The sequence below is a fragment of the Trematomus bernacchii genome, unplaced genomic scaffold (assembly GCF_902827165.1).
Source record: "Trematomus bernacchii unplaced genomic scaffold, fTreBer1.1, whole genome shotgun sequence".
NCBI classification, from domain to species: domain Eukaryota; kingdom Metazoa; phylum Chordata; class Actinopteri; order Perciformes; family Nototheniidae; genus Trematomus; species Trematomus bernacchii.
This window is the reverse complement of record NW_022987604.1, coordinates 297,942-325,836: the sequence shown is the minus strand read 5'-3', so window position 1 is coordinate 325,836 and position 27,895 is coordinate 297,942. Positions and strand designations below refer to the sequence as shown.

General features: G+C 39.1%; 1 protein-coding gene across 8 annotated transcripts; it reads left to right on the top strand.

The window, feature by feature from the left end:
* Positions 1–79: 79 nt before the first annotated feature.
* On the top strand, positions 80–26,911 carry LOC117482639 (protein mono-ADP-ribosyltransferase PARP6). Of its 8 annotated transcripts, XM_034130802.1 has the most exons (25): positions 80–160; positions 1,241–1,355; positions 2,997–3,094; positions 4,500–4,657; positions 5,202–5,279; positions 7,475–7,569; positions 7,786–7,846; positions 8,042–8,132; positions 8,302–8,368; positions 9,220–9,369; positions 11,214–11,364; positions 12,150–12,281; positions 13,275–13,370; positions 14,517–14,609; positions 15,198–15,323; positions 15,671–15,736; positions 16,092–16,159; positions 16,804–16,852; positions 17,001–17,113; positions 19,099–19,171; positions 21,131–21,200; positions 22,597–22,676; positions 23,405–23,468; positions 23,881–23,965; positions 25,055–26,911. In XM_034130802.1, the coding sequence occupies exons 4-25, from the start codon at positions 4,655–4,657 to the stop codon at positions 25,155–25,157; spliced, it is 1,914 nt and encodes a 637-aa protein (XP_033986693.1). In that variant the 5' UTR covers positions 80–160; positions 1,241–1,355; positions 2,997–3,094; positions 4,500–4,654; the 3' UTR covers positions 25,158–26,911. The 8 variants fall into 8 exon arrangements, 6 of the variants coding, with proteins under 6 accessions (XP_033986693.1, XP_033986695.1, XP_033986696.1 ...); XM_034130804.1 differs by lacking the exons at positions 80–160; positions 1,241–1,355 and having other exon boundaries at positions 2,827–3,094; positions 8,117–8,132; XM_034130805.1 differs by lacking the exons at positions 80–160; positions 1,241–1,355 and having other exon boundaries at positions 2,827–3,094; positions 12,228–12,281.
* Positions 26,912–27,895: the final 984 nt, after the last annotated feature.

Genomic DNA, 27,895 nt, shown 5'->3' with positions numbered 1-27,895 from the left:
ATCAACGCGGAATGATACGCCGTTACGCGGTGGAAGTGCTTGGTAAAGTTAAGGAGCCAATCAGAGGGCGCGTGAGTGCATCGTCGTCGCATGAGTCCGACATGTGACTATGGATGGCGTGCTGTGGTTTCCTGAAAAAACTCAGTATTTGGTTACTACGGTTAGTCTTGTCTAGTTAAATCACGTTTTAACGACTCCAATTATCATGTTGTGATGTTGTCAGTAGTTTATGTTGGCTCCATTATTCTACGGATATGAAAATCATCGCCTACCTAAATGGTTCATGGAAAGCATAATCAAACGTGTTGCAATATACGCGAACTCTCGTAGAAAATACCACAGATATTGTTCAAGCCCTTGTTTTTAATTGAATCAAAACTGGTGCAATATTTGTATATAAAATGGCAATTGTTCATTGCCTCAAATGCATTAGTAGTCGCAGCCAGCCAGAGTTTAACAGTGATGGACCAAGAATCCTGATACCTTGCTACTGTGCAGTGTTTGAGGCAATACCTCCATCTAGTGATGAATACTGATATAACAATTTGTTCAATAATGTGCTCTAAGCATATTTTAAGGTTTTTAGGAACACCATGTTGAGTATAAAATATACATGTTATATGTTATTATATAAATTATTCTCAAATCATATAATCTTTAATTATGTGGTTGCGTTTCAACCACACGTTGCGAAATTGCATATTTTAAGCAACCGTTTTTGTTCTACTAAATTACACAAATTGCAACTTAATATAAAGTTGATTTGTGTATTCCAAAGAACCTACAGAGCCTGAAAACTGTGAGATACACAGAACATTGATATGTTTTATATATATTTTATAGAATATTTCATAATATTATCTTGTTGCTAATCAGCTGTGTTATGCCAATGGCCGAAAGTAACAACATATATAGGGATTGTTTGTCCAGAGCATACAAAACACATGTTGCAAATGTTCCCAGGAAGATTAATTATGGTGTTGTGATAATATTAATAAGCTCTGCCAAAGGAGATGGCAGACTAAAACTGAATCCTAGACAAAAACACTGTCTCCTGTCTCAACCACAGGGAGGTTACATTTGTAACAGTCAGACTTGCAACATAACAGATAAATCAACCTGGCAATGATACTTATATAAGTACTTGGTACAGAGCACCCTGCTAATCTTTTTTCTTTTCTCCCTGTGGCATACTGTAGTCCATGTCATCTCTCACTATTCTGTTCTCACCTGTTGGCAGCTGTGGTGGTGTTGGCACTGCTGCTCCCACTGCCCATGTTGCTGTCCCACTGGCTGGAAATAGCCTCAGCATGGATCCACTCCGCTGCCTGAGGCCAATGGACACACCTGTCCAGGTGAGCGACAGATCTGCCATCCAGTCCCCCTGTCCACTGGCCAAGGGCCTGGCTGTCAGTCAGTATTATTGGCTGCTTACTCCTGTGATTCACAGGCCATGAGGTACAGTAAGACACTGTGCTAATGTGCTCAAATAAATCTCAGTGAGCAGTTAGGACACCCTATTGTGTGTATTATTTCTGCATGAGTACAAGTGATACCTAAAATTAAATTATAATTAATGAATACAAGAGGGAAGAAATAAAATGATATCCATTAAGGCACACAGAAAACATAAAAATCAATATTGCATGATGATAACATTTATCATAATATTAAAAAGGCAAAGACAATAGATGAGGAAATTGTAAAAATCGGTTTTCCATAGTATAGGGTGAAAACTGTAGAAGCAAAATACAAAATGAAACAAGATTTAGATGTGTTTTTAGTTTAACAAGTTATAGATATGCAAATTATTTAATATTTCAGTGAACAGGTCATTTCTTCCACAAAAAAAGATAGTGGTTGTAATTCAGAAAGTTCCACGGCACTTACTGTATGTTGGAATATTGATTTAGTAACATGGAGCAAAGAAAAACATTTTTATTTCAATCTGCATTTCCACCTCCTCCATCCAGTTGCACTATAGGAAAAACATGTAATCATGAACCTGGAACACCTGTTCATATACAAGAAGTACCAGGCATTATAAGAATATAAGCAGGATTGACAAAATAAACGGTGTCAAATATGTTTCCCAATCTATATTGTGCCATTGTGGTCAATGCCCTTAAGCTGCTGCATTGTGTGCCAAATGAATGTTTAAAGATATCTTAATTTTCTCCTATATCCTGGCTACAGCCACACACTGATCAGACAGTAAGACTAACGCATGTTCAGTTTTTAGGTCACTTCTTAAATTGAACCTTGAGATAATAAGGGTTAAGACTGATTAACTCTAGTTAAGGCCTGATGGTAATTGTCTCACATATCCGTACAACACACTGTATCATAGATACAAAGGAAATGATATTTGTTGCAATATTTGTTTTTGATATTACTAAATACAACTATTGTTATTGTAATATAAATGTGATATTATATTAACTAAGCTTATGCATTTCAGCGTCTATACAACATGCAGTGCTTAAGTATAAAGCACATTGTAAAAAGGATCATATTTATGCTTTCTTTCTTTTAATATATTTAGATGAGACAGTATTATCCATAATCTGACTCCAAACATGGTTGAACTGCAATAGACACTGACTTATGCAATCATACACACACACACAACACACAAACACACGCACACAGGCAGACGCATATACACGAGTAGAGCCATTTTCCTCCATTTTTCTTCTTATTTCTCAGCAGCAGCAGTGCAGTCAGCTGCAGGTCACATGACTTGCTTGCCTGCTCTCACTGAGCATGCTCAGACCCCTCAGTGTTGTCAGGCAAAATACAAGGCAGCAGTAGCAGCAACAGCAGCAGCAGAGATCTGCAATAGATAAACACACAGACTCACACACACCAGTTGGATTGCTCGCAGACACACACCGCACGCATTGAGACACAGGCGCTGTAGAACTGGGGAATAGTGGCTCTCGTTTCTCGAACAAATCCTATTTTAATGGGGTTATTGTCATCTATATTTTCAGTGGAAAACAGCCACGGAGACAGAGAAAGGCAGGTGTGCCCTTTAAGAGGGGGAGCAGCTGAGGCAAGGACGGCATCCGAGTCTCCATCCTCTGTGGAGGTAAGTGTGGATGGATGGGGTGGGGGTGCGGAGCATGGGGGGGAGGGGAAAATCCGTCTGACTGCATCTGTGTTTGTGTTAAATATGATCAGAATGGGGTCGGCCATGGTGGATGTGTGTGTGTGTGGGGGGCTCATTTTGCCACCGACTCTATTGGTATGTGAGACGACAGCGGCTATGGGAATGATGGGGGGGGTTAGGAGGGGGGGGGGGGGTTGGTGTAGGTGCTTGCAGGGTTAAATATATGGCAGAGCAGCAGACGTATAGGGACAAGGAGAGGAGCTGAAGCGGAAGATGGTGATGACGAGGGAGCTTTGTTTAATAGGATGCAGTGGATGTCTGGAGGAGCCGCGACACAAATAAAAGACAGATATTCTCGATCAGGGAGAGAAACACAGATCTTCATTTTGTGGAAAATAGCCCAATGTAAGGTAGAGATGAGCTTAGTGTCTTATGTTAGCCCAGCAAACAAGGGGAAAGATGTATAATTGGTGTTCATTTGATTACATTGTCATATGTATAGCATAGATGACTTCATGCTTAGTGGTTTCGTTAAGGCAGTCTGCTCTCGAGGGCCAAGCCATTGCCATCCAGTCTTTGATTGTCAGATTCAGTACTGTTAAATATTAAGAAATGTCATTTATTTTGGTTTGACATCCACTACACAATGCAAATTGTAATGTGTATTATGATGCTGCAGTGTGAGTTATGCAACTCTGCACCTGCAGCTTTAAATCTTGTTGAAAGAACATCACGCTCGTTGTTTACATGTCTGACACAAAATGTGATGGGCCGCCATTAAATGCAGTGTACTGTAGCTGCCTCTGTTATATCACACATTTTGCTTTCCCTTACAATTTGTATCCTCATATTCAATATTTTTCCCACCATTTATAGGCAACCTTTATTGTATTTTCTTAAATTCTTGGGAAATGTCTTTTATTTATTTTTACTTAACAAACAATGTGTGCAAACAATGCCTTCTTCTTATGCTAACCCAGGAATAACATGGCGCTTCAACCATTTCCTTCCATATAAATCATCCAGGCCAATCAAACACGTCAGTTTAACAATGACATCATTCGCTTAGCTCAATAAAGGTGTGCCAACTTTTGGTGCTTCGGTATTAATAGGTACATTTGCTGTGGGGAAAAACAAACAAAACAAAGAAATGGATACATCCTGGGTACTGAACGTTCAGCAGATATCTCCCACACATTCTCTCCACAGTGATTAATGCCACTCTGAAAGGAACCAGAGATGGCTGTTGCTAGGAAACATGGCAAGGTGAAGTGCAGACCATTGAAAGAAAAAAAGGAGGGCACCGTTTACAAAGCTAGGCATGATGGCCTCTTTGTTTCACGTTTTCCATCCTTTACTGATTTGTAATGTCTATTTCTCCCAGGTTTTGCAGTTCTGAAGAGTGCGAGAAAGAGAGGTGGTCAGACAAAGCTCTCCGGATTTCCGTTCTCGTTCCTTCCACCTGGAAATACGCTGCAATGGTCAGCAGTATTCAAAGGTTTAAACCTGTCTGAGTGAGCCCTATGAACAGCAGACCCAATGGTAAGACAGCTAGGATTCTATTGGTGTAACCACTGCATACGATTAAGCTGTGTCATCCATGCATGGTGTGTTTAAGATGTACCAAAGTGGTACATTAAATTAAATTACTTTGCCGTCAATGCTAACAGGAGTGCAGCCTTTTCATAGATATTAGGATGTTGTATTAGCTTAATGTCAATGTATAGATTAAATACTGTGGGGTTTTCCAACAGGACCTCCGGGCATCAGGCTTTGCTGGAAATGACAACAGACATGGTTATTTTCTCCCAAAAAACATAAAAGGATCTCATCAATGATCGTAAATTGAGTATTCTTTTGAAGGTTGAATTTAGAGCATTTCCTGTCTTTTTAGAAATAGATCACTCCTCTTCATGTCTCTCTTTGAGATGTTATATAAAGCATTGTTTTGAAGCTGGGTGTTTTGAACGCGAGGCTAAATAGGGAGATGTGAGAAAGGACGTGAGATGAAAGGATGATAGAGAGAGAGGTTGCATTTTCTTTCCGCTCCACTATAATGGCCTTTTCACAATGTGTGGGCCCACAGGACATCAAAGGCCAGTGTTGGACAGACGAGGAGTCGGACGGGGAGAACGAGTCCGAACAGTTCCTGTATGGCATTCAGGTAAAGCACAGGCTACTGGATTACATTACATTCAATCTATGTGTCCTTTCTGGTTGTATGTCGGAAAATGTTGTTTTTTATAATGATTGGCAATGATTCACATTACTTTACTCTCAAATGTAGGTATTTTTATACCAAAAATACTGTTTTAGTTCCCAACAAACTGTAAAAATGCTTCGGATATGTTTGTGTTTTACCGACTTACAAGATCCTCTGCTGTAAGTTGTTTGATTGTTTGAGTTGGTTTTGCCGAAAACCACAGACCTAGGATTTGGTTTGAGCATTATGCATATTCAGACAAAATATAATGCAGTGGGTTAATAGTAATCCAGTAGTTAATATTTTGCTCTAGTAGGTCAGAACAGATGGACTATGTTAATGCGTCCCCTAATGCAGGGAAAACATATACATTAATATGAAGGATATTCAATGTCCCAATGTTTGACAAGGTTCTGGGCTGTGTCCAAAATATGAATTTTTACAAACTGACAAAAGCACATATTAGATTTTTCACTCAAGTACTATACAGGTTTAGCTTTTCAACACACTTGAAGTCCCAAGCAACACAGAATATTTTTTTCTGGATGCTATTTCTTGTATAATCTCATAAAGTTCAATGCTTCACTTCCATACAAGATCTTAATCTGTTAGTCATCCTTTTTACTGTTATCTTCCAAGTCCTGTGATTGAAATGTAAATCCAGTCTGGGAACTTAGAGCTCATTTCTATGCAGCCAGAGAACATGAAAGCAGCGCAGTGAAGATAAGGATGAAAGTGAAAGATCTGCACTCAGAGCTCAGGAGAGGAGTGTGACTTCAAGTCTAGACATAATATGACAAACTTAGATCAACTGTTGTTATTAATACTTTAATAAGTTGTTATTTATGGAGGACAGCAAATGTACTGAGGTAACCACAGAATGTATTTCAGGAAATTGAAGCTGAAAAATGACAAATGTATGCCTACAGTTTTTGAAATGTATTTGGACAAAAGTCTTTGCTGAGGCGAGATATTCAGACGCACATCTGATGTGAGAAGAACATATTTGAATTAAAACACGTTTCTATATAAGGTCAGCTGTAGTGTTGCAATTGACAATCTGTTTAAGATTAGTAAAAAAATAAGCAGAGAAGTCTGAACAGGAATCTAAAACCAGTGAATAAATAGTTGAAATAATAAATAGTTAGAAGTTATAATTAAATGGTTTAAATAGAAACAATATCAAATGTGTCCTTAATAACACCCAGTTTAAAATAATCTCCAAATGTTGAAACTGCTTAGATTTATATCCATGCTCACATATTACTGTATTAACTCTCAATCTGTCCCCCACTGAAACAATATTAAAGCATGGATAATAATACTAAATGCTCCCGTTACTGTACTATACCTCCTAGTGTGATGATATGATATAGAATGGCCTCTTGGAAAATGCATATTAAGTTTCACAATGCTTGTTAATATGCAGTTGTCTTGATGGATTAGCAGCTCCCCCACATTCAGCCTTCAGAAAAATGTTGAATATAGATTAAACGGATCAAGAATTAGAGTGGACATGGTTGTCCCAAAAAGGAAAACATCTGACAGTTTACACAGTTTCTTAACATCCTTCTGTTAAATATGCATCATAAAAACTCTTCTCAAAGTCAAAGTCAGCTTTATTGTCAAAAATTCTACATGTGTTATACATCCAGAAATCTCGAAATATCGTTTCCCGCAGTCCTACAGTGTGACATGTATACATAAAACAAAACAAAAAGGGCCTAGATAAACGGGGTATACATTTAAACAAAACAAAGAGCCTAGATAACCGGGGTATACAGTTTAAAATGTCAATAATATATTGTTAACATTGTTTGTGTATTGATTTCCTGCACACAACATGTCCTACTTTGCATGATATGCTTGCCGAACCGCTCTTAGCTTTTTTCTCCTGTTCAGCTGTTCATGCTTTGCTTTCTCTGGTTTAAATTTGACATGTTGTGCACTTTGTGTTTTTTAATGGCCATTTTAACATCTGGACAACAGTTGATAATTAGCTTTTCTGGCTTACACTGGCCCATGTGAAGTGATGTCGATCATTGTGCATTGTCCTGGGAAAATCATATAATAAATGAACACATTAGGATGATGACAGATGGGGTCACTGAAGGGTATAATTGTGAGCTTCAGTGTTAATATACTGCTGTTTACAGGGGAGCTGTGCGGCTGACCTGTACCGCCACCCTCAGCTGGATGCAGATATCGAGGCAGTGAAAGACATCTACACTGACAGTGCTGTCTCTGTGAGGTACTGTACAGAAACACAACAACACACACAGAAACACAACTGTGTAAGACCTATTTTGAAAAGATTTTTACATGAGACAATTCAGAGTCATAATGTATTCATTTCCACTAGGCACTGTCTGCGAAATAGGAAAAAAACACAACGGGATATTGAAAATGTTTGAGTGCATCTCATTACTTATGATGAATGACTCTGTTTTTGTTCGTCTCTTCACAGGGAGTATGGAACCATTGATGACGTGGACATCGATCTTCACATTAACATCGGTTTCTTAGATGTGAGTCAGCATTCCTCGTTCCCTGCACACACCTCCTCCTTCTCTCCCCATTACTATTCCAACGTTGATATTTTGCAAAGTAACACATCATGTATAATGCATCGTGTGCTCGTAATTTATTTATGCAATGAGAAATGGCCCTAATTAGGATGCTAACTCTGTATATGTGTGTGTATGTGTGTGTGTCTGACTCAGGAGGAGGTTGCGACAGCTTGGAAAGTTATCAGAACAGAGCCCATTATTCTGAGACTGCGCTTTTCTCTTTCTCAGTACCTCGATGGACCTGGTGAGTAAAGATGTCAGTGTGGATGTTGGTTTTCTGGGAGGGACTTTAGGTATTTGTGCCACTCACTGAGCGTGGGAGGTGAGTACAATATGTGCTATACAAGAGGGAGAGTGAGAAGTGAGAGTGTGTTTCTGTGCACTGTGTAATAATGTTAGTCATCTTTACTCAGAGCCATCAGTCGAGGTGTTCCAGCCCTCCAATAAAGAAGGCTTCAGCCTCGGCCTACAGCTCAAAAAGTAAGTTGTTTTTGTTGACGCCACGAACATTTCATAGTGAATCTCTACTAGCAATACTTAAGATTAAGACCCAATATAAATATGGTATCAGAAACTGTAGGTGAATACTTCCCGCCTGGGTCCAAGAAAACTGGTGGCAGCAAAACAAACTATTCTCTTTTTAATGAGGATTTCAGGCAGTACCTAGTCCTTTTCCATCATTCTGTTAACAACCGTGACCCGGTTTGCATGCGACGCACGGCATGAGTTTGCAAAAAACTGAAAGTACTTTGTTACCTGGCTGAGAAATTGGCGGTTTGCAGCCTGCAGCTCTTCATCTAACACTTCACTGTGCTCTATACTCTACCCTGCAATATATCTAAAAAAATACAGACTGCTATCAGGTTTCGGCTGCATTTTTTATTATGAATAGCAACCAATGTCATGTTTAAACACATTGCATTTCCTGTGACTAATTCACACTAAATGTTAACTTATTTTTCACCAGTTTAATGTTTTAATGTGAAGCTGCTGTAGGAACTGTTTGGTTTGCATTAGGAGACACTTTATACAGGATGTTTTCCTGGAATATCACCAAAGAGTCCAGCTCACATTAGTGCAAATATAATACTTTCATCAGTGGGTGAAATATAGTGACTTAACATACATTTATTTAAACAAAACTCTTGGGGATTGTAACCTCAAATGTGCAGCATCAGAAATACAAATACCAGATTATTTACTTTTTCATTTTTGGCTGATTTATCCACTGACAAAAAATAATAATGCGTACAACAAAAAGAAGGAGATTTAAAGCGTAATCCACCACTTCAATGTTAACTCACCAATCTTCCTTATTTGTGCCGTATCAGGATCCTGAGCACCTTCACCTCGCAGCAGTGGAAGCACCTCAGTAATGAGTTCCTCAAGGCCCAGCAGGAGAAGAGGCACAGCTGGTTCAAAGCCGGGGGAACCATCAAGAAGTTCCGCGCCGGGCTCAGCATCTTCTCCCCCATACCCAAGTAGGTCTCTCTCTCTCTCTGTATCTCTTTCAAGACATCCTAACAACCATGACTGTGTTTCATAAACAGCATGCAACACATTTAAAGGGGCCCTATTATGCCTTTTGGGGTTTACCCTTTCCTGCAGTGTGTTACATAGGTTTTTGTGCATGTAAATGTTCTGCAAAGGCTAAAATCCCAAAGTCCCCCCCAGACGGAGTTTCTCTCCCACACACTCCCCCCCCTGCCTCAAGTTTGACTCCTTTGTTTACTTCCGTAACATAATCACATCACTATGTGACACACATGCTTCTATTGGCTAGCCCTCCAACACATTTAATAAGCGGTTGACCAATCACAACAGAGCCGACCAGCTAACAGCAGACTGGGCTCTGGTTTCAGACAGAGGGTGAAAAGAGTTGCTGCAGCACAGGCAGTATGAGAAAAATAAAGCCCTTTCTGAATATTAAAACATGTCACAGAAGAGGGCCAAAAACAAATATGTACCTGAAAATTAGCATCTTTTTTTGAGTCTGTGATTGACAATCCAATAGATTGTTATTTTAAAATAAACACACATTTTCAGCAATGATAATTCCATTACAAAATCAACACGTCAACAAGGAGTTAAGCTGTTATACTTTGATGTGATGCTCAGTTAAGTTACTGACGTCTTGAACATTTTATTAGGACATGTCCTGATCTATTTTCTAAACACTTCACTGTTTTCAAGTGTCGGCAATCACTCAGGGAGAAGAGCACAGAGGAAATAACCTCAAGTACAGAACACAATCAGGCTATTTTTGTGGTATTTTTAGCATTACATCTGCAAATGTTCTTGCACTTTTGGGAAGTCGTAAGATATTTTTAAGTGTTCCTGTAACTAAAATGATGCTATTTTTACATGACAATTCAGCTTTGTTCGGTTGTAGGTCTTTAGGAAATAACAGAAGGTTGAAGATTAGGTTTATTTCTGTGATTCAGTCTGTACCTAGTCACAATATGATGCCTCTTTCTGGATACTTACTAGGAAATATCCTGTTTCATGAGATGATGTCTACAGTTTGTGTTAATTTTTAAATTTCTATTGTATTTTTCACTTTGAATTTGAATTCCTTTCTTTTGACTTTCTCCTTTGATCTATTGGGAAGCTCTTTGCAACATAAAATCTAGAAAGGTGCTATATTAATACGTTTACTTTACCAACATGCATGTGAGCTATATCCCAAGTCCCTAGATGTCTGTTGGACGATAGAGAGACAGTGAAATAAATACTTTGTGGGGGTCTGTGCTTTTAAAGACTGTAGCAAGGAAGACAAGCAGGAGAAAAATATCTGACTTTGCATGTGTACGATAGACTCAAACTCTAAACGTGACACTGTCAACCAATTTCCTAAGGGGGGATTACTCTTCTCTGCCTCTGTCTGACTGTGTGATGCTTTGACAGTGAAGGGTGCACTGGGATCGTATCTCGACCCCCCCGATGGAGGTCAGCCTCACAACTGCTAGGCTATCTTGACATGCTTACTACTTGACAGGAGTATCATTTCAAGAGAGTACATGGATAAAAGTGATGGTGATCATTGTACAATAACAGCTAGCAACTAACAGATTGTAGTTTGTGCAAGCTGATATAATAATGTAAGTGTAGCGTGAGTGTGCATTTCACTATAACATTAACCAGGCACTGACTATATGGTATAACTACGATGATGCAAATTCTATTATAATTAATTCGGCTTTTTTCAAACAATACACTTCTGAAACAACAAACACATTTCTGTTTTGGCGTTCCAAGTTAGAAGAAAGATAGATAAATGCTTGGTAAAGTAATATGCATGAATTTTGTCTTGTTTTTTTTTTAGGTCTCCAAGTTTTCCTCTGATCCAAGACACCGTTTTGAAAGGGAAGCTGAGCGTCCCTGAGCTGAGGGTGACGCGCCTGATGAACCGCTCCATCTCGTGCACCATGAAGAACCCCAAAGGGGAGCTCTTCAGCTACCCCCCCAACAGCCAGGTCAGTGTCAGCCTGTACTGGGCATCAATCACACACCTCTCAGTTTAGATTTTCATTTGAGGAATTAACACAATCCCACTGTTCTCCTACTTATGTCAGGGTTTCAGAAGGTCCTTAAAAGGTTGCTGAAATGAAGTCCTAAAATCGTCCTTACTTGTAAAAAATGTGATTTTATAGGTCTTAAAATAAATGCTTTAATGTTGTATTACCTACAAAAAAAGAGGGTTGTCATTTCTTTGCTTATACTACATTCAAAAGAACTTTATCTCAAACATGAATGTAATTATTGATGTTGTACATAACTTTTTCACTTTAAACATGTCAGTTGATTATTGTATTTCAAACAATTATATGATCATTTTCATTCGTACTCATTTCCAATCATATTTCTCCTGTATGACTCCAAAAACACAAATGTATCTTATATTGTATTCAATGCATTCTTAAAATGTTCTTCTGAAATCTGAATGGAACTTGTTGAAACCTGCAGAAACCCTGTTATTAGTCTTTAACATGTTTCACTCACATGTCAAGTTGTGGTCACAGTGTTGATGTCACAGCTCTGAACCTTGACACTGCGTTTGTGTAGAAACTCATGAACTGCTGCTGCCTGCTGTCTAAGGCACTGTATATTTCTGTTTTAATACACTGTAACCCACTCTTACCCTCTTCTCAGTCTCCTGCCACCTGCACTGTTCCCACCTGAGCCTTTCCTCCCCCCCACCCACCGTAACATGGCTGCTGCGCCGTTTCCCATAATGCTTTGTCTTCACTTGACTCATCAGACTGTGGCTGTCCCGGCGGCCAGGGCCCCTGCGCAGATTACCACGAGGCAGCTGATTGAATTGTTTTTCTCATCCCAGGCGGGCGGCCACTGCAAGAACATCCCTACCTTGGAGTATGGCTTCTTAGTGCAGGTTAGATCCCGGGGAGATATGAGCTGGGAGCAGAGGGGGGGGGGGTAAAGTGTGTTGTTGTGCAACAGTGGGACCATATTATAGGTTAAACCAGTCGTAGCAAGAGGTGGAAGAAGTACTCAATTCTAAAGTAAAAGTAGCAATACTACAGTGTACAAATACTCAGTTACAAGTTAAAGTCTTGCATTCAGAATACAACTCAAGTAAAAGTACAACAGTATTAGCAACAATCAATATACTATAAGTATAAGTACAAAAACTGCAATTACTTATTTTGTGCATTCCTGAATTATATGTGTAGCAACACTGCAGTGAACAAATACTTAGTTACAAGTAAGAGTCCTGCATTAAAAATGTAACCTATGTTAAAGTATAAGCATCAAAATATACTTACTAAAAGTAAAAGTATTCAAAATGCTCAATTTCAGAATTATATACAAGTAGCAATACTACAATTACTCAATTACATTTAAAAGTCCTGCTATCAAAATTGAGCTAATGTTACCTTATTACAATTACTACAATAATAATTATTGTTTTATAATTATGATTGCACTCATGTGTTCATCACTCCCATTTTGCACTTAGGTAAAGGTGGGGTTTATTTGAAAATGTTTGTATACTGCTGGGTATCTTAACCTTTAATAATATATCAGATTTCTGTGTTTTGTAGTAGTAAATCTGCAAAGTAGCTAATGCTGTCAAATGTATTCAGTGGAGTAAAAAGTACAACATTTGCCTTCAAAATAAAGTTAGGTTAAAGTACAACGTAGCATAATGTAAAAATACTTGAGTCATGTAGAAGCACCTCTATTTGTTACTTAAGTTCAGAACTTAAGTAAATGTACTTAGTTACACTGTCCCACTGGTCGAAGCTGCTGTACTGAATGGTAGTTTTGTGACATTTCTGCTGCTTAATTCATCTTTATTCTATTACAGCGCTGGAGGTAGAAATGATAACTGAGAGCACCACTCTGCTTTTTCTCCCAACAGATAATGAAGTACTCAGAGCAGAGGATCCCCACGCTCAACGAGTACTGCGTGGTGTGTGACGAGCAGCACGTCTTTCAGAATGGATCCATGCTGAAGGTATGAGCCACAATGGCGGTTCTAGACCAATGTTGTGTGAATGAGAGGGGCACATTTGATGCTGGACAAGGGAGACAAAGACAGTGTTCAAGATTTAAACTTTTTTCAGTTCAGTGTAAAGTCATACCGCACCAAAAAAACAGAATTTGTGTCAATGACGTTACCATTTTTTTTAACACATTAAAGGTGGGGTAGGTAATTTTAGAAAAACCAGCTCGAGTGCGCTAGAATTTGAAAATACACAGCCGGAACAAATCTGCCACTTCCTTACAGAGCCCTTCCTCCAACACACACGAACGCGCACATGACCAATGAGGGCACGAGATAAGTTTGTGCACAGATGGAAGGCTGACAGGCAGGTAGGCCATCCAGTTATTTTAGCCGGGCCGGCTAAAATGATTGGTCGTGCTTTTTACAGTACTACGGCTTCCACAGATGACATTTCTTTATGGATTTTTTGTCAAAGCACTTAAGATATTCATTGCTATCGGGATGTTAAGAGCATTCCATGGAATATAACAACAAGTGTATCTCGAGCCGGTTTCTCAAACTTACCTACCCCACCTTTAACCTAAATGCTGTTTGGGGCAATAATACATTATTTATGCAGCCAAACGTTGTTTTTATTTTATTTCTTAATATGTTTTGGTATTTGTCTAAGTAACAGAATTTGTTTGAGTAACTTATTTTCGATGTATTTAATTACATTACTGAAAAAATACCCATTCCTGTTATCTTCCCACAATACAGCACAGTACTGGCTGCAACACTATCACAAATTGCATCATCATAGATTTATTCTTTTGGAGGGGGGCCACAGGGGGTTCCAAGCACAGTGTTACCAGAACCGCCCATTATGAGCGACAAGAAATGGACTTACAGTATGGATTTATAAACCATTCCATATTGGTTCATACATCCAATGTTATGAATAGCATGTGTGTGATGTTCTCTCTCTCTATTAGTACCATGATCCTGTTAATGGATTTTCCGCTATGGTAGTTGTGAAGGAGCAAGATAAAGAGAGAGAGGGAGTGTGCGTCAGTGTCTGTGTGCATGTGCTTTTATATGATATCTAGTACACATTGAAAAGCCTGTATTTTTATCTTTCTTTGTCTGTGTGCATGGCTTTGTGTGTTTGTATAGCCGGCTGTGTGCACCAGGGAGCTGTGTGTGTTCTCCTTCTACACTCTGGGTGTGATGTCCGGAGCCGCAGAGGAGGTGGCAACAGGAGCAGAGGTGACGACCACACGACTCATAGTATATGATATCATTATAAACAGATTATTTGTAATTTTATTTTTTCCTGCAATAGTTTGTTTTTATTTCCCCCAAAAACGAATTTTGGATCGAGTTACAAAAGTATATCTTACAAAAAGTACTCATTATGCAGTATGGCTCTATTTAAGAATCATACATATAACATTGTAGTATTCTAATTATTGAAGCATTAATGTGTTCATCACTTCATTGTTGCACTTAAAGGTGGGGTTTATTTGAACTACTTCATTTACTGCTGGGTAGCTTAACCCATAATAATATATTATCATGTATTAGTACTGGAGCAGAGGTGATGACAACACGATAGTATATGACATAATTCTATTTATTTGTATTTTTGTAACCCCCCTAAATACTCTTTTGGATTTAAGATCAAAGAATGACTTTATATGTTACAAAAAAAAAATTATTTGTAGTTTATACGTTTAATTGAAACTGAGGCAGATATTTCTGTGGTATTGCACTGTCAATAAAAGCATTTAAATAAGTAAATAACAAAATCCAATAAAGGAATCAAATGTAATTATAAAATCCCTCTCCCTGCAGGTGGTGGACCTTCTTGTGGCGATGTGTCGAGCTGCACTTGAATCCCCTCGTAAGAGCATCATCTTCGAGCCGTACCCATCAGTCGTTGACCCCAATGACCCCAAGACTCTGGCCTTCAACCCAAAGGTCAGCATCCCCACTTCTAGGATCATGATTACTAAACTATAAACACATTTTATTCCAAGATTCAATACCACTACTGCTGTCAGAGCAAAACTAGAATATATATATGTAGTTGTTTACAAACTTAATGCATGTAGGTATGTCACATCTATGCTTAACATTACATCATTAGCTGTATCTTTGAAGTAAAGTGCAATTAGTTTTGTCTTTCTCATAAACTGATGTGAATAATTAAGAAATAGTATCAATATTTTGTCAAACGTTTGTGTCTACAAGTGATTTTAGATGTCTGTATGTTGTTCCCTCTGTCATTGCATACAATGGATGTTTGGCTCAACCGATGAACACAGAAGAAGAATTATGAGAGACTGCAGAAAGCATTGGACAGCGTCATGTCCATTCGTGAAATGACACAGGTACAAGGAGAAGATGGGAGGGAAAGAAGTGAAGGGCCACTGTGAATCTAGGACATAGTTAGTCTTAATGTATGAGATAGACGTAAAGATATCTTTTTAGTTTATATAAGATCATCACTCGACTGTATGTCTACCCAATGTTTGGAAATGACCATTACACAGGATTAGTTTACCTCTTCAACGGTTTTTTCTTCACTTCCTTATATTACTTGTGTACCCACTGTGGCTTGGCTGCATCCATACTTTGTATAAATCACATCATAGGACTGTGTCTGAACAACTCCTAATTTGGCTTTTGGAAAACAACATCCTGATATCTGCAAACAACACATGCTTGTATGCTTTTTTCCCCCAGGGCTCATATCTAGAGATCAAGAAACAGATGGACAAACTGGACCCCTTGGCACATCCCCTGCTACAGTGGTGAGTAGAGAGGATCTGCTCAAAAAACTGTGTTTACTGTGTTTTGCAAATGGACAGGAAAAGCTCTTCTCACCAGAAGAAAGCATATCAAACTTACTATATTAGATAAAAGATCATGGACAACACATACGCTTATGGGCTTATGGCAATCTGCCTTATTATGGAGACATTTTGACATTTGACAAAAGCACAGTTATACATTTGAGCAAAACAAACTAATCGTCGCTGTGACACAGCAACACACTGACCCTCTTTTTCACAGGCGACCTCGTGTATATATACTTATAATATCTATAAGTGCTGTCCATTCGACCATCCCGAAACATCAGGATCAAACTATATACATGAAAATGTCACAAACAACAACCATAACCACCTTTGTAATCAACACTACAAAAACTCTTACTGAATTCAATCACAACTCCTTCATAAATAATGAAGTTTATGATGGATTTCATTTGGCTGGTTTTAGACTCCTGATATTGTGAACGTTGGCTCATTTGCACACTGCCACCTCTTACTGGGACACATGAACAGAACAAAGCCATTTATAATATTATTAGTAACACTTTTTCCTACCATTCCAAGATCAACATATCTGTGTTGAAAAAGGCCTATGATTTTTTCCCTCTGTGTTTTTGCAGGATTATTTCCAGTAACCGGTCTCATATTGTCAAGCTGCCTCTGAGTAGGGTAGGAAACAAGAATGGCTTCCCCTCGAATGCCCTTTATCAAATCAGTTTCTTATTACTCCTACGTTCTGTCGTTAAATGCTTCATACTCACTCTCTTTTTGTCTCGCTTGCTCTCTCTCACATTCCCTCATGACCTCATTGTGCTAGCAACTGAAATTCATGCACACCTCCCACCAGTTCCTGCTGCTCAGCAGCCCCCCGGCCAAGGAGGCTCGTTTCCGCACTGCCAAGAAGCTTTATGGCAGCACCTTCGCCTTCCAGTGAGTCCCCTCTGTTCCTCTCATTAGCCGACACAGCATGCATCCCATCAAGGCTCTTATGTTTTAGCTGAATGACTACTTTGAAGCTTATAGCTTGTAGAGAGTCAAACATTAATGCTGTTAGAAAATATCAGGGAACATTTTGTGGTTATTATGTTGTTAAGCTTGTGGATTTTGGACAAATATAATGTGACAAATCAAGTGATTGTTCATGTTTTATTTTCCCAAAGTCCAAAAAGACATACATTATTGACTCGAATTAAGCATAACCACTCCTGTAGAATTGAATGACTAATTTGAAGCATATAGCTTGTGAAGTCACAGTTACAGAAATGATTTAGGCTATTGTAAAATATGTTAATGTAGTTATTTCTATTGTTAAGCTTTGGCTGTAAATATAACGTGAGAAATCACTCACTGTACATAATTGATCTTAAATACAGCATAGTCCCTGAAATGCATGCATAATTTAGCGTTACAGCAGTACACTGTGTCAAGCATGAACTCTTCTCTAGAGCACCTGGTCATTACGCTGCGGATGGAGTAGCAACTCGAGCTGATTTTAATGGAACCATAACAAACAACAGCACCGAGCGCTGACCACTCGCTTGGACTGAGAAACCGAATCGCTCCGCCAGCACATGGAGCCAGCAGTATCTGTGAGATGGAGATTGGTACTGTAGCAGATGGGGCTCTGCTGAATATTTTAAAGGCACACGGCCCATGTGGGACAGATAACACATGAGCAGCGCTGACAGTGTCTCTTTACGCTGATGAATGCTACAAAATGTAGTAATTCTCAACAGGAAATGTTATGTTGGCTTGGCTGCCGTGATTTTACATTGATATAAATAGATTAATAGAAAATATAAATATCTGCGAGATTTGGGAAGGAATCAATTAAAAGCATATATACCTTATATTAATTAAACAGCTTCAAAACTAGTTTAAAAATAAAAGCACTCATGACACTGCTGTTTATTTTATTTTAAGACCTGTCTTGGGAGATGTATTCAAATAACCCATACTGTGCTGAAGACATCAATGATGGGTTGTCATCTTTGATCTTAATTTTTATAATATAATATTTAACATTCAGTTATTTCAATTTGGAGTACTGTGATGATGTAACAAAATGTCCCAAATGTCCTCGCACAGATTGGAAAAATAGACTTCAGAAGCTCTTTGTGTTTGGCAGAAGAGAGCTTGAATAAACTCTCTTTATGAATTCTTAATAGGTTTAAAATAATTCTGAAGTAAAAAGCAGCAATCCTCAAGTAACACATTTCATTGCTTTTTTTACAGTAATATTTCATGACATTGAGAAAATCAATATTATAATAGTAAAGGAAATGATGGAGTTATCCAGTGATGAAGCATATTTGCAGGCTGACACGGAAATGCTCCCTCAATAAAAGCCAGTAGGATTTTTCCATTTTGATTTTGGACTATGCAGAAAATATGCTCTGTTGCAAACAAACATTTATGATACTTACACATTTTGTTCAGCAGGATAATCTCCACACATTAACCACCACTGTGTGACTTTGTAAATAAAAACACTTGAAGTAAAAAGCTAACGACATCACCTTGGCATGACTTCAACTCATCGCTGATGACGTGTAATCGTCTCATTAAGCCACTTTTTTAGCAACTCCTGTATTTAAGACACGTTAAGCTTCAGACATCCACTAGAAGGGTGAACATCTCCTCACCAAAAACGTTTTTATAAATGACATTACCTTTGAGACGAGGGAATCTGAAGTGTTACTCCTTCCTGTGTTTTAGTACTCATTCCTGCACTCAATTCCATTTGGTAATCCCTATAATGAAAGTCAAAGGTTACAGCGAAAATGTGACAGTGTACTTTGGAGCAGCCTGGATCTGGCCCACTACACACCGGTGGTTGCACACTGTTTATATTCACACAGCACTTTGTTTTATCTCTTCTTTCTTATCTCTCCCTCTCTCTACACTTGCTCTAGTGGTTCCCATATAGAGAACTGGCACTCTGTTCTGAGAAATGGACTAGTCAATGCCTCTTATACCAAACTGCAGGTACGTAACCCTGGCAGTTCTCTGGAATTTACGATGCATCTCCTCTCGGACAGTGAACCTGCTCTCTGATAGAGCAGGCTCGCTGTCCGGCTGATTCATTTTTGCAGTTAATGGATGCCAGCTTCCCTTTCGTCAGCTTTGCATTTGGCATTTTAGCGAGCGGGGCACACGGTTAGATCTTCCCGACCAATGTCTGCTACTCTGTGAGGCAGACAGCAGCGGACAGCACGTCTCATCCTGTTGTGGGACAAAGGGGAGGGGGGGCTGTGGTGTCCGCTGTGATGTTGGAGGCTGTCTGTGTGCCCTGTGGGGGTGAACCACCTAGAGCACTGAGTAGGCTAGGTCTGAAGCTGGAGGATGCAAAGGACAAGCTCCATGGTAGTGAGTATAGACTTCCTGTGGGTGAATAAGGAGGGCTTCACTAAAAGGTCAGTAACTGGCACCTCACTTGTTGTATTCAAACTCGAGCTGAGCAATAGTGCTGCAATTTATCAAACTTTTATAGAAAATCGTTTTAGGGACTTGTGTGGTATCAAAATAGCAGTAAGTGCAATATTTAGTAAAGGTAATGTATGTGAACATATAATTCTGATTGGAGTATTGGCCTAAAAACTATATTCAACAGACTCAATAAAGAATCCCTGTTTGGTACAGATCCATTTACAAAATCAAACCCTGGTCATTTGAATATTTTTCCATTATAAAGTGAATTATGTTATGTGAATTATTGTTATCATATAAATTCAGAAAAACATGAGCGCAATAATGCAGGCCTACTTAGTTGCCTCAATTCATTACAATACTATCTACCAAATGGGTACAATTTCAAATCAGGACCATAAATAGTTTTAATACAAAAGCAGACCAACATACTTTTCTTCAGAGTGCGTTCTGATTTCACTCTGCATCAGATTTCACATTGCATTTACAAAGTTGTCCTTGTTGCACTTTGTGAACCAGGTCTGTAAAGGATAAATAATACAACTAGAAAAGATGAAGTGAGAACTAGAGAGCGCAGAATTGTCTCATTTGCGACAGATAATGACTGCTTGAAGACACACCGACAGGTCCTGAAAATAGACGAGAAACAATTAAATGTGAAATCTCAGGGATCTTTGAAACACTCACGTCGGCCGTGATTGCTCTATCATGCGGATGTGTTTCATTTATGCCTGCTTTGTTCTCCAACTTTTTGAACTCTCCATCTTTGATCTCGTCTGCCTTCTCTTTCTCCTCCCTGTTTCACCTTCAGCATTGACACCCCCCCCCCCCCCCTTCTGTCATTGTATTTCACATGAGGAGGAGGACTGAGTCTGCCTCCAGCTCCAGCCATCACACAAAACCTCTTGTCTATTGCTCCTTTTGATTTCTTCCAGATGTGCCATGTCCTGACCTCCATCTCACATTTCACCCCTGAGTTTCTCCTTCCTTTCATGTGGTTTCACCGCGGTTCATGAACACTTGTCCATGTCACAGCTGTGGTCCTTTTTCCTTTTCCTCATCCTGGACATGCTTGTGTGTGGAGGCTCATGATCATTGTCAATCCTCATCATACTTCACCATCTTTACGTTCAAACCGGAAAACATGTTCTCATTTTAAACGCGATTCAAGAGCATCACATGACCTTCTCTCAACATTATTATGGGCTGTCGGAGTTTACCGGATTAATTAAACTTCTTTCTTTTGCTGTTGCGATCCATTGTCTTTGGATTTTCGTGTGTGTGTGTGTGTGTGTGTGTGTGTGTGTGTGTGTGTGTGTGTGTGTGTGTGTGTGTGTGTGTGTGTGTGTGTGTGGTGTGTGTGTGTGTGTGTGTGTGTGTGTGTGTGTGTGTGTGTGTGTGTGTGTGTGTGTGTGTGTGTGTGTGTGTGTGTGTGTGTGTGTGTGTGTGTGTGTGTGTGGTTGTCTTGTGCAACTGCTCAGTGACCCTTCCTTCCTTCCTGCTCTTTTCAAACCCAAGCTGCATGGGGCAGCGTATGGAAAGGGCATCTATCTGAGCCCCATCTCCAGCATTTCTTTTGGATACTCAGGTAGGAACGAATCATTCCTCGCCACTCAGACCCCTCCAGCCAACCCCCCCTCTCCCTTTTATACCACCATGTTGACTGAGTGCGCTCTCTGTTTGTAACGTGGCCTGATAATCATCCTGGAACACTTCATCTTCACATGTGGGATCTTCCCGTGCTCTCTTGTCGTGCCGCTCTGTGTTGTGTGTTATCGTTGTGGGTGCTGGGCCTCGGGCCTTCTTTCTCTGAGCTTGTGTGCCGCCTACCATACATTATGTCGTGGTTGTGAAAAATGGAGCTGTCAGTGGATCTGTGTGTGTTACTTTGTACTTTGTTGGCTTTTAATATTACTTTCTCCTGTGTCGGGTGGTGGTGAAGAGGCCGTATAACCCTGAAAGCCTTACATTGTGTATTCCTGCTCTCACACAATTTTAAAGGTATATTTTTTTAGGTTTTTGTGTTTTGTCGATTATTTGGAAATTAGATTGCCAGGTTGCCAAACCCATGTTAGTATTTTTAACAAACCCCTACTCAATGGTTTTGTAGTTTCAAGGAAATATGTAGAAATAATAATTCTCTGCTCAATTGCTGGCATTTTATCACTCTGTCCTGGCCTAATCAAACTCAATGATGACACTTTCTCTGCGTCCATGTCTATCATGCAATATAAGCATATTACAGTCCACTAAAATCAGCTTATACACTGTAAAATAAAAGTAATATAAACAAATACCTACTTAAAGTTAGGGTAGGTAAGAATGGAGAAACCAGCTCGAGTGCGCTAGAATTTGAAAGTACACAACCGGAAAAAATCTGCCCCTTCCTTCAGACTTCCTTCCAGAGCCCCTCCTCTAACACACACGAACGCGCACATGACCAATGAGGGCACGAGATAAGTTTGTGCACGAGATGGAAGGCTGACAGGCAGGTAGGCCATCCAGTTATTTGCCGCGGGCCGGCTCAGATGATTGGTCGTGCTTTTTACAGCGCTACGGCTTCCACAGATGACATTTTTTTATGTATTAATTGTCAAAGCATTTAATATATTCATTGCTATCGGGATGTTAAGAGCATTCCATGGAATATAACAAAAAGTATTTCTGAAGTGAATTACCTACCCCACCTTTAAGTTGAAATATCAGAATGATTGGTATAATTAAAAAAGGCAATTTTTATGATAAATAAACTAAAAGTGGTACTTGTTGTATCACCTTTTTGTCTCGATGCTGAATGTTGCAACCCATGTTTATTTTCTAAATGTAACCATATTCAGTAGCCTTTTAAAACAACCTTGATATGAAGGTTAGCACTGTGGGTAATACTTCCTGTGCACCAGCAGCTGCAGACAGTAGAGGAAGGTTTCTCACAGATCTGAGGTCGCTCTGACTCTCGTTTGCTCTCTGTGTGCTGCTTCTTGCAGGGATGGGGAAAGGACAGCACCGCATGCCCACCAAAGATGAACTGGTGCAGCGCTACAACCGCATGAACACCATCCCACAGGTACTGCACATAATAAATCCTCTCCTAAATGCGTACCATCTCTTTTTCAAATATAGTGCGGCACTATCAATCAATCAATGTTTATTTGTATAGCCCAATATCACAAATGTTACATTTGTCTCAGTGGACTTCACAGTTTGTACAGAATATTAGTATGACAATACGACACCCTCTGTCCTTGGACCCTCACATCGTACAAGGAAAAACCCCACAGTTTAAAAAAGGGAGAAACCTCAGGGAGAGCAACAGAGGAGGGATCCCTCTCCCAGGACGGACAGACGTGCAATAGATGCCGTGTGTAAATAGAAGAGATAATACATTGTACAGCATAGGTAGACCAAATGTTTGGAAATGCATGTGTCTATAATAAGAAGATGAATCCACGAGGATGTCAACAATCCTGTGGGAGCCATCAGGGAAGTAGTATGATGAGAGTCAGGCAGGACCACAGTGATAGGTTCAGCCACGACTCGAAGTCTTGGACTCAGATCACTACTAATCCAGACTGCACACAACAAAAGACAAACAAATCCAAACAAAGTACACATCTTTTAAAATGTTACTACTACTACTACTACTACTTCAAATCACTATGCTTTAGTTAAAACTATTATAGGGTTTACAGTTTGAGTGTGTGTAATTCTCAATGTCTGGTTACAGCTCAGTTAGATCACGGTATTCACTGAAGCAGGGAAGAGTTTTAACTGTCTCTTTATTTTTTTCAACAGAGCCGTCCAATACAATCGAGGTTTCTTCAGAGTCGGAATCTGAACTGCATCGCTCTGTGTGAAGGTAATAAGCAGCAAGAAGGTATCATATGTTTTATATGATATAATATGGGGCTTTATTTGATTGATATGATGATATATTGATGTGTCTCTAAACAAATACACATTCAAATTAAAGTTTGATTCACATTATAATATAAGTACGATATTTCCTTTTTATTAATACAAAAAAAATTACACAATAAAAGCAAAACAAGAAGAGAATCGCAAACAAAATTATAATTCAATCCAAACAGTAGGCTCACAAGGCTAATTGTGTAGTCAAAAAAGGTCATAGCAATCATCATAATCAGATCATAATCATTTTAGTAAGAGGTAAACAATTAGATATAAACAAAATAAATGATGTGCATCAGTTATGATAATATCTGAGTCTAAGCCATTAAGCTGCAGTGTTTTCTATTTCTATTCAACAGTTATCACGTCTAAGGATCTGCAGAAACATGGGAACATCTGGGTGTGTCCAGTATCCGACCACGTCTGTACACGCTTCTTTTTTGTGTAAGTAATCCCACATTTTTTTAACACCTTGGAAATGTCTACAAGTGCGTAATGACAAGGTGTGTTGGCATAGCAGCCAGGCGGCCAGTATAAAAAATAATCATCACGCTTCATTATCACTTAAATTGCATAGTTTATCACTCAGGTTGCTGTTTCTTTCCTGCTAAACCACACATGATGAAGGTGGTTTGATGAAGAATTATGGTATATGCTGCAGTTGTCCCTCATCACTCATCATCATTTTAAATAAGCAGTGAATAAAAGATGGCTGAGTGGAGTTCCCGCTCCACTAAACTGGGTTCCTCTCAGGTCAGAGCCTTTTAATAGGATGTTTACAGCTGTGTATTGAAGCTATGAGTTAGGGGTTTGAGTCTGAGCTTTGGAAACAGGCATTAACCATATGGCACAGTCTATTATCACGTCTGCTGCTGTCTTCTGATTGGGAAATTAGATTTGAGAATGCCTGCAATCACATTTAAATCGCAGCTAAATATAATTCAATTCTCAACTTGTGCTCAGCATATGGTTGGGTTTTTCAGCTTGAAGAAATGTTGACAGTATTAGAATAAAAACATAAAGATTTCTTGCATCAGACCTAACAATGCCTTTTCTAAAATCACTGTTAAACCCTTGCTCCCTAGACAAGATTAACTTAAAGTGGTTAATGTCTCCAAGAACTATTTATCATCATCATTATGCCTTGTTGATGCGATACTAATACACTTTGGCTGCTTTTAACTAATATTGGGCGTGAGCAAGAGAAAGGGATAAAAACTGAAGCAGCTATTGATGAAAAGCTTCAAAACACAATACCAACATCATATCTGAAGACCAGCTTTTCTGTATGTACCTACTTTTGATTCTCACTGATTCCTATGTGAACTCAACTACTCTGTGTTCTACCTATTGCAATTGTTATTTTTTATTTATACTGTTACTTTCTTCTTTTATTCTAGTTATCCTTGTGTAGACACTTAGCCTGTGTTTCTCTCTTTTATTGCCGATGCTGCTCGGACATCTGATTTTTCCTTAGGGGAATAATAAAAGTTTTATGTTATCTCATGTCAACTCATCCATGTATATGTGCAGGTATGAGGATGGCCAAGTAGGAGATGCTAACATCAACACCCAGGAGCCTAAGGTGCAGAAGGAGATCATGCGTGTGATTGGGACCCAGATCTACTCCAGCTAATGGTGGTTGTCCATACCTGTCTCTGGGGGGGGGGGGGACACGCGGGCAGGCAGACAGCGAATGTTTGGGCAGGCTGACCTCAGGCCGGATGCTAACGGCCGAGCTAGCACTTGAGCACATTATCTCTCAAGTCGTTTTGTCCTGGTCCTCGTTTTCCTCTCCCTTCGTTGTTCCTCTTCTCCGAGTGGCTTTGTTTTACATTCTCATTTAACCTCAAGTTTGGTCTGCTTTTCTGAGTTTTGTGTCAGTTAGAACTGCAAGTAGTAGTCACTGCTAAGTCTCTCCACAGTTTATCCTCACTTGCCGCACTTTCACTGATCCTTCTGACTACTTTTATTTATCATTATTCTTTGTGAATATCTAGTAAAAAAGAAAGTAGAAAGAATCACCCCAAACGATAATTTGTTCCCCTTGTGGCAAATAAGTGATGGATTGACATGCATATAGAAGTGTGTTCTCTTATTGTGTTTGCAAAGGCATTATCTGCGATCCGTTTGTTTAATATTCTTTGACTAATGACATGAATTAAGGTCTGTGACATAGTTATCTGGGGGGCAAGCACTGCTCTGTCGTTTTGTCCTTGTCTGCTCCCAGAATCCAATAAGCGAGGTGTGGCTTGAAATCGAGTTACATACACTGAAGGCACTTTGTTTTTGATAACATTATCAAATGTAAAAATCCAGACATTAACATTATTATGATTTTCTTCAATGATTGATGCACTTTCAAAACCTCACAGCCCCAAAACGTCCAACAAACAGGATATTAGAAAAGAGAAAAATATACTTTTATCTCACTGGACATAAGTATAAAATAGCAGACTGAACAACGTCATTAAATCAAAGAAACAAACACTGAATTTAATATGACATGTCATCTCTGTTGCCTATGTTCTGTGTTGAAAAATTACAATAATCTGTCAGGCGCCGTCATTTAGTTCAAGTCACCTTTCCTCCGAGGGGTGCATATCTCATTTTGAAATAAATCTGTTTGTGTATGAACTACACTTTCCATTGGAGTCACAACTAACAAAATCCAATGTACAGAAAATCATGGACAATTTTACCAAAATATCTACATCCAGTCCAGGTGAGCTCACATCCTCCCCGGCCTCTGCCTGAAGGACACTGGATGGAAAATGGCAACCTTGTATAGCTAATCAAGTTTATCAGTTAGTCATGTACTGTATGTATGTATGTATGTACGTGTGGGTTTGTATTTTCTTGACATTATACTAGACATTGCACTTATTCAACGTTTGCCTAAACTGGAGAAATGGACTGTCCTCGGACCTGCAGGACACCGGTAGAGGAGGAAAAGTGGAAGAAAAAGTATTTATGGTGTCAGGAAGACTATAATATTCATCATCTTAAACCATGTCGGTGCTGAGACGGGCTTTCAGTGTCTCCTGGAAGTAAGACTACTGAATGGACTTTAAGAGACTACTGAAAGAGAGCGACTTGTACATAAGGACATTGGAGACCTCTTTGAAATGTATTGCCCTGAAAGAAGTGGACATGTACAGCTTACTCATTCTGTTGCGGGGACTGTGCTAATAGCTGGTGCCTGTTTTTTTGCCAAGAGGTTTGAGCTGCGAGTGTCTTAGAGAATTTATTCTCTGGCTGTCTGTCTCCGGTGAGTTATGTTTTTAAAGATGATGTCGACGACAACGATGGTGATTACGATGCTGATGATGAAAGGCGACGATGCAGAGAAAAAAAAATGAATAAAGCCTGATTTTGCACAGTTTTACATACAGTCTCCTTTCCTTTGATGTCTCTGTGGAAAATAAGTATTAGCCTAACATCACATTCAGAGGTGTATATATTGTGCCTGAAACCTTACATTTTGAGCAGAAGGGGGCACCATAACTCCACCGGCACACACACCTTAGGGCTGTATTCTATTTGAAGTCTGCAAAACAAACCAGACTCTCACATTTAAAATTACTGCACTTGAAAAGGTTGATGCAATAGTAGGTGAAGTATGATGTTTGGGGGACCTTTTCTATTTGAATCCCATTTCCTCTTAAGTTCATGTGGTAGCATAAATCAATTATATGCAATCAGCACTATTCATAGAGCCATTAGGTTCTGCTTTTATGAACATTGACCCTATTGTATAAACATTAAACCTTAATGCTAGTGCTGAAGAAAGGGATTAATGAATAATAGCCACAGGCTGATTATTAAACAAAATATGTGTATTCTGCACTTTCGAAATACAGTGTATTAATATACCATCAAGGGATTGACATCAGAGTAAGAAAATATATAGGCATTAATTTTGCTGTCATCATTCTTAACTATAGAATATTGAAAATAGCATGAATAACCATAACACCGCAGCATGACATCTACAATGTTGTATATATCTTGTATATATTGTATATATTTATATTGCATTGTTGAGGAACCTGTGTCCAAAGTTTTTATTTAATTACACAGCAGCTACACTGTAGTTGTGTATATGATGTGACATTAAACCTTTTGAATCTTTTGAATCTCTTGAATCTTTGAAATTCAAACCCATTTTCCTTTCAAAAGTTATTCATTTAGTTACATATACTGCAGTACTACAAGCATGATAAAACTACATCCATACATAAATTGATTTATTGCATCATAAATTCATGCAAGTTGACATTGATCTAATCCCTGCTGGTTAAATATGGCAGGGTATGCTTTCACCTTGTTGTTTACTCTTTCTGTCTCTCCCTGACCACAGAAAGCTCTCGT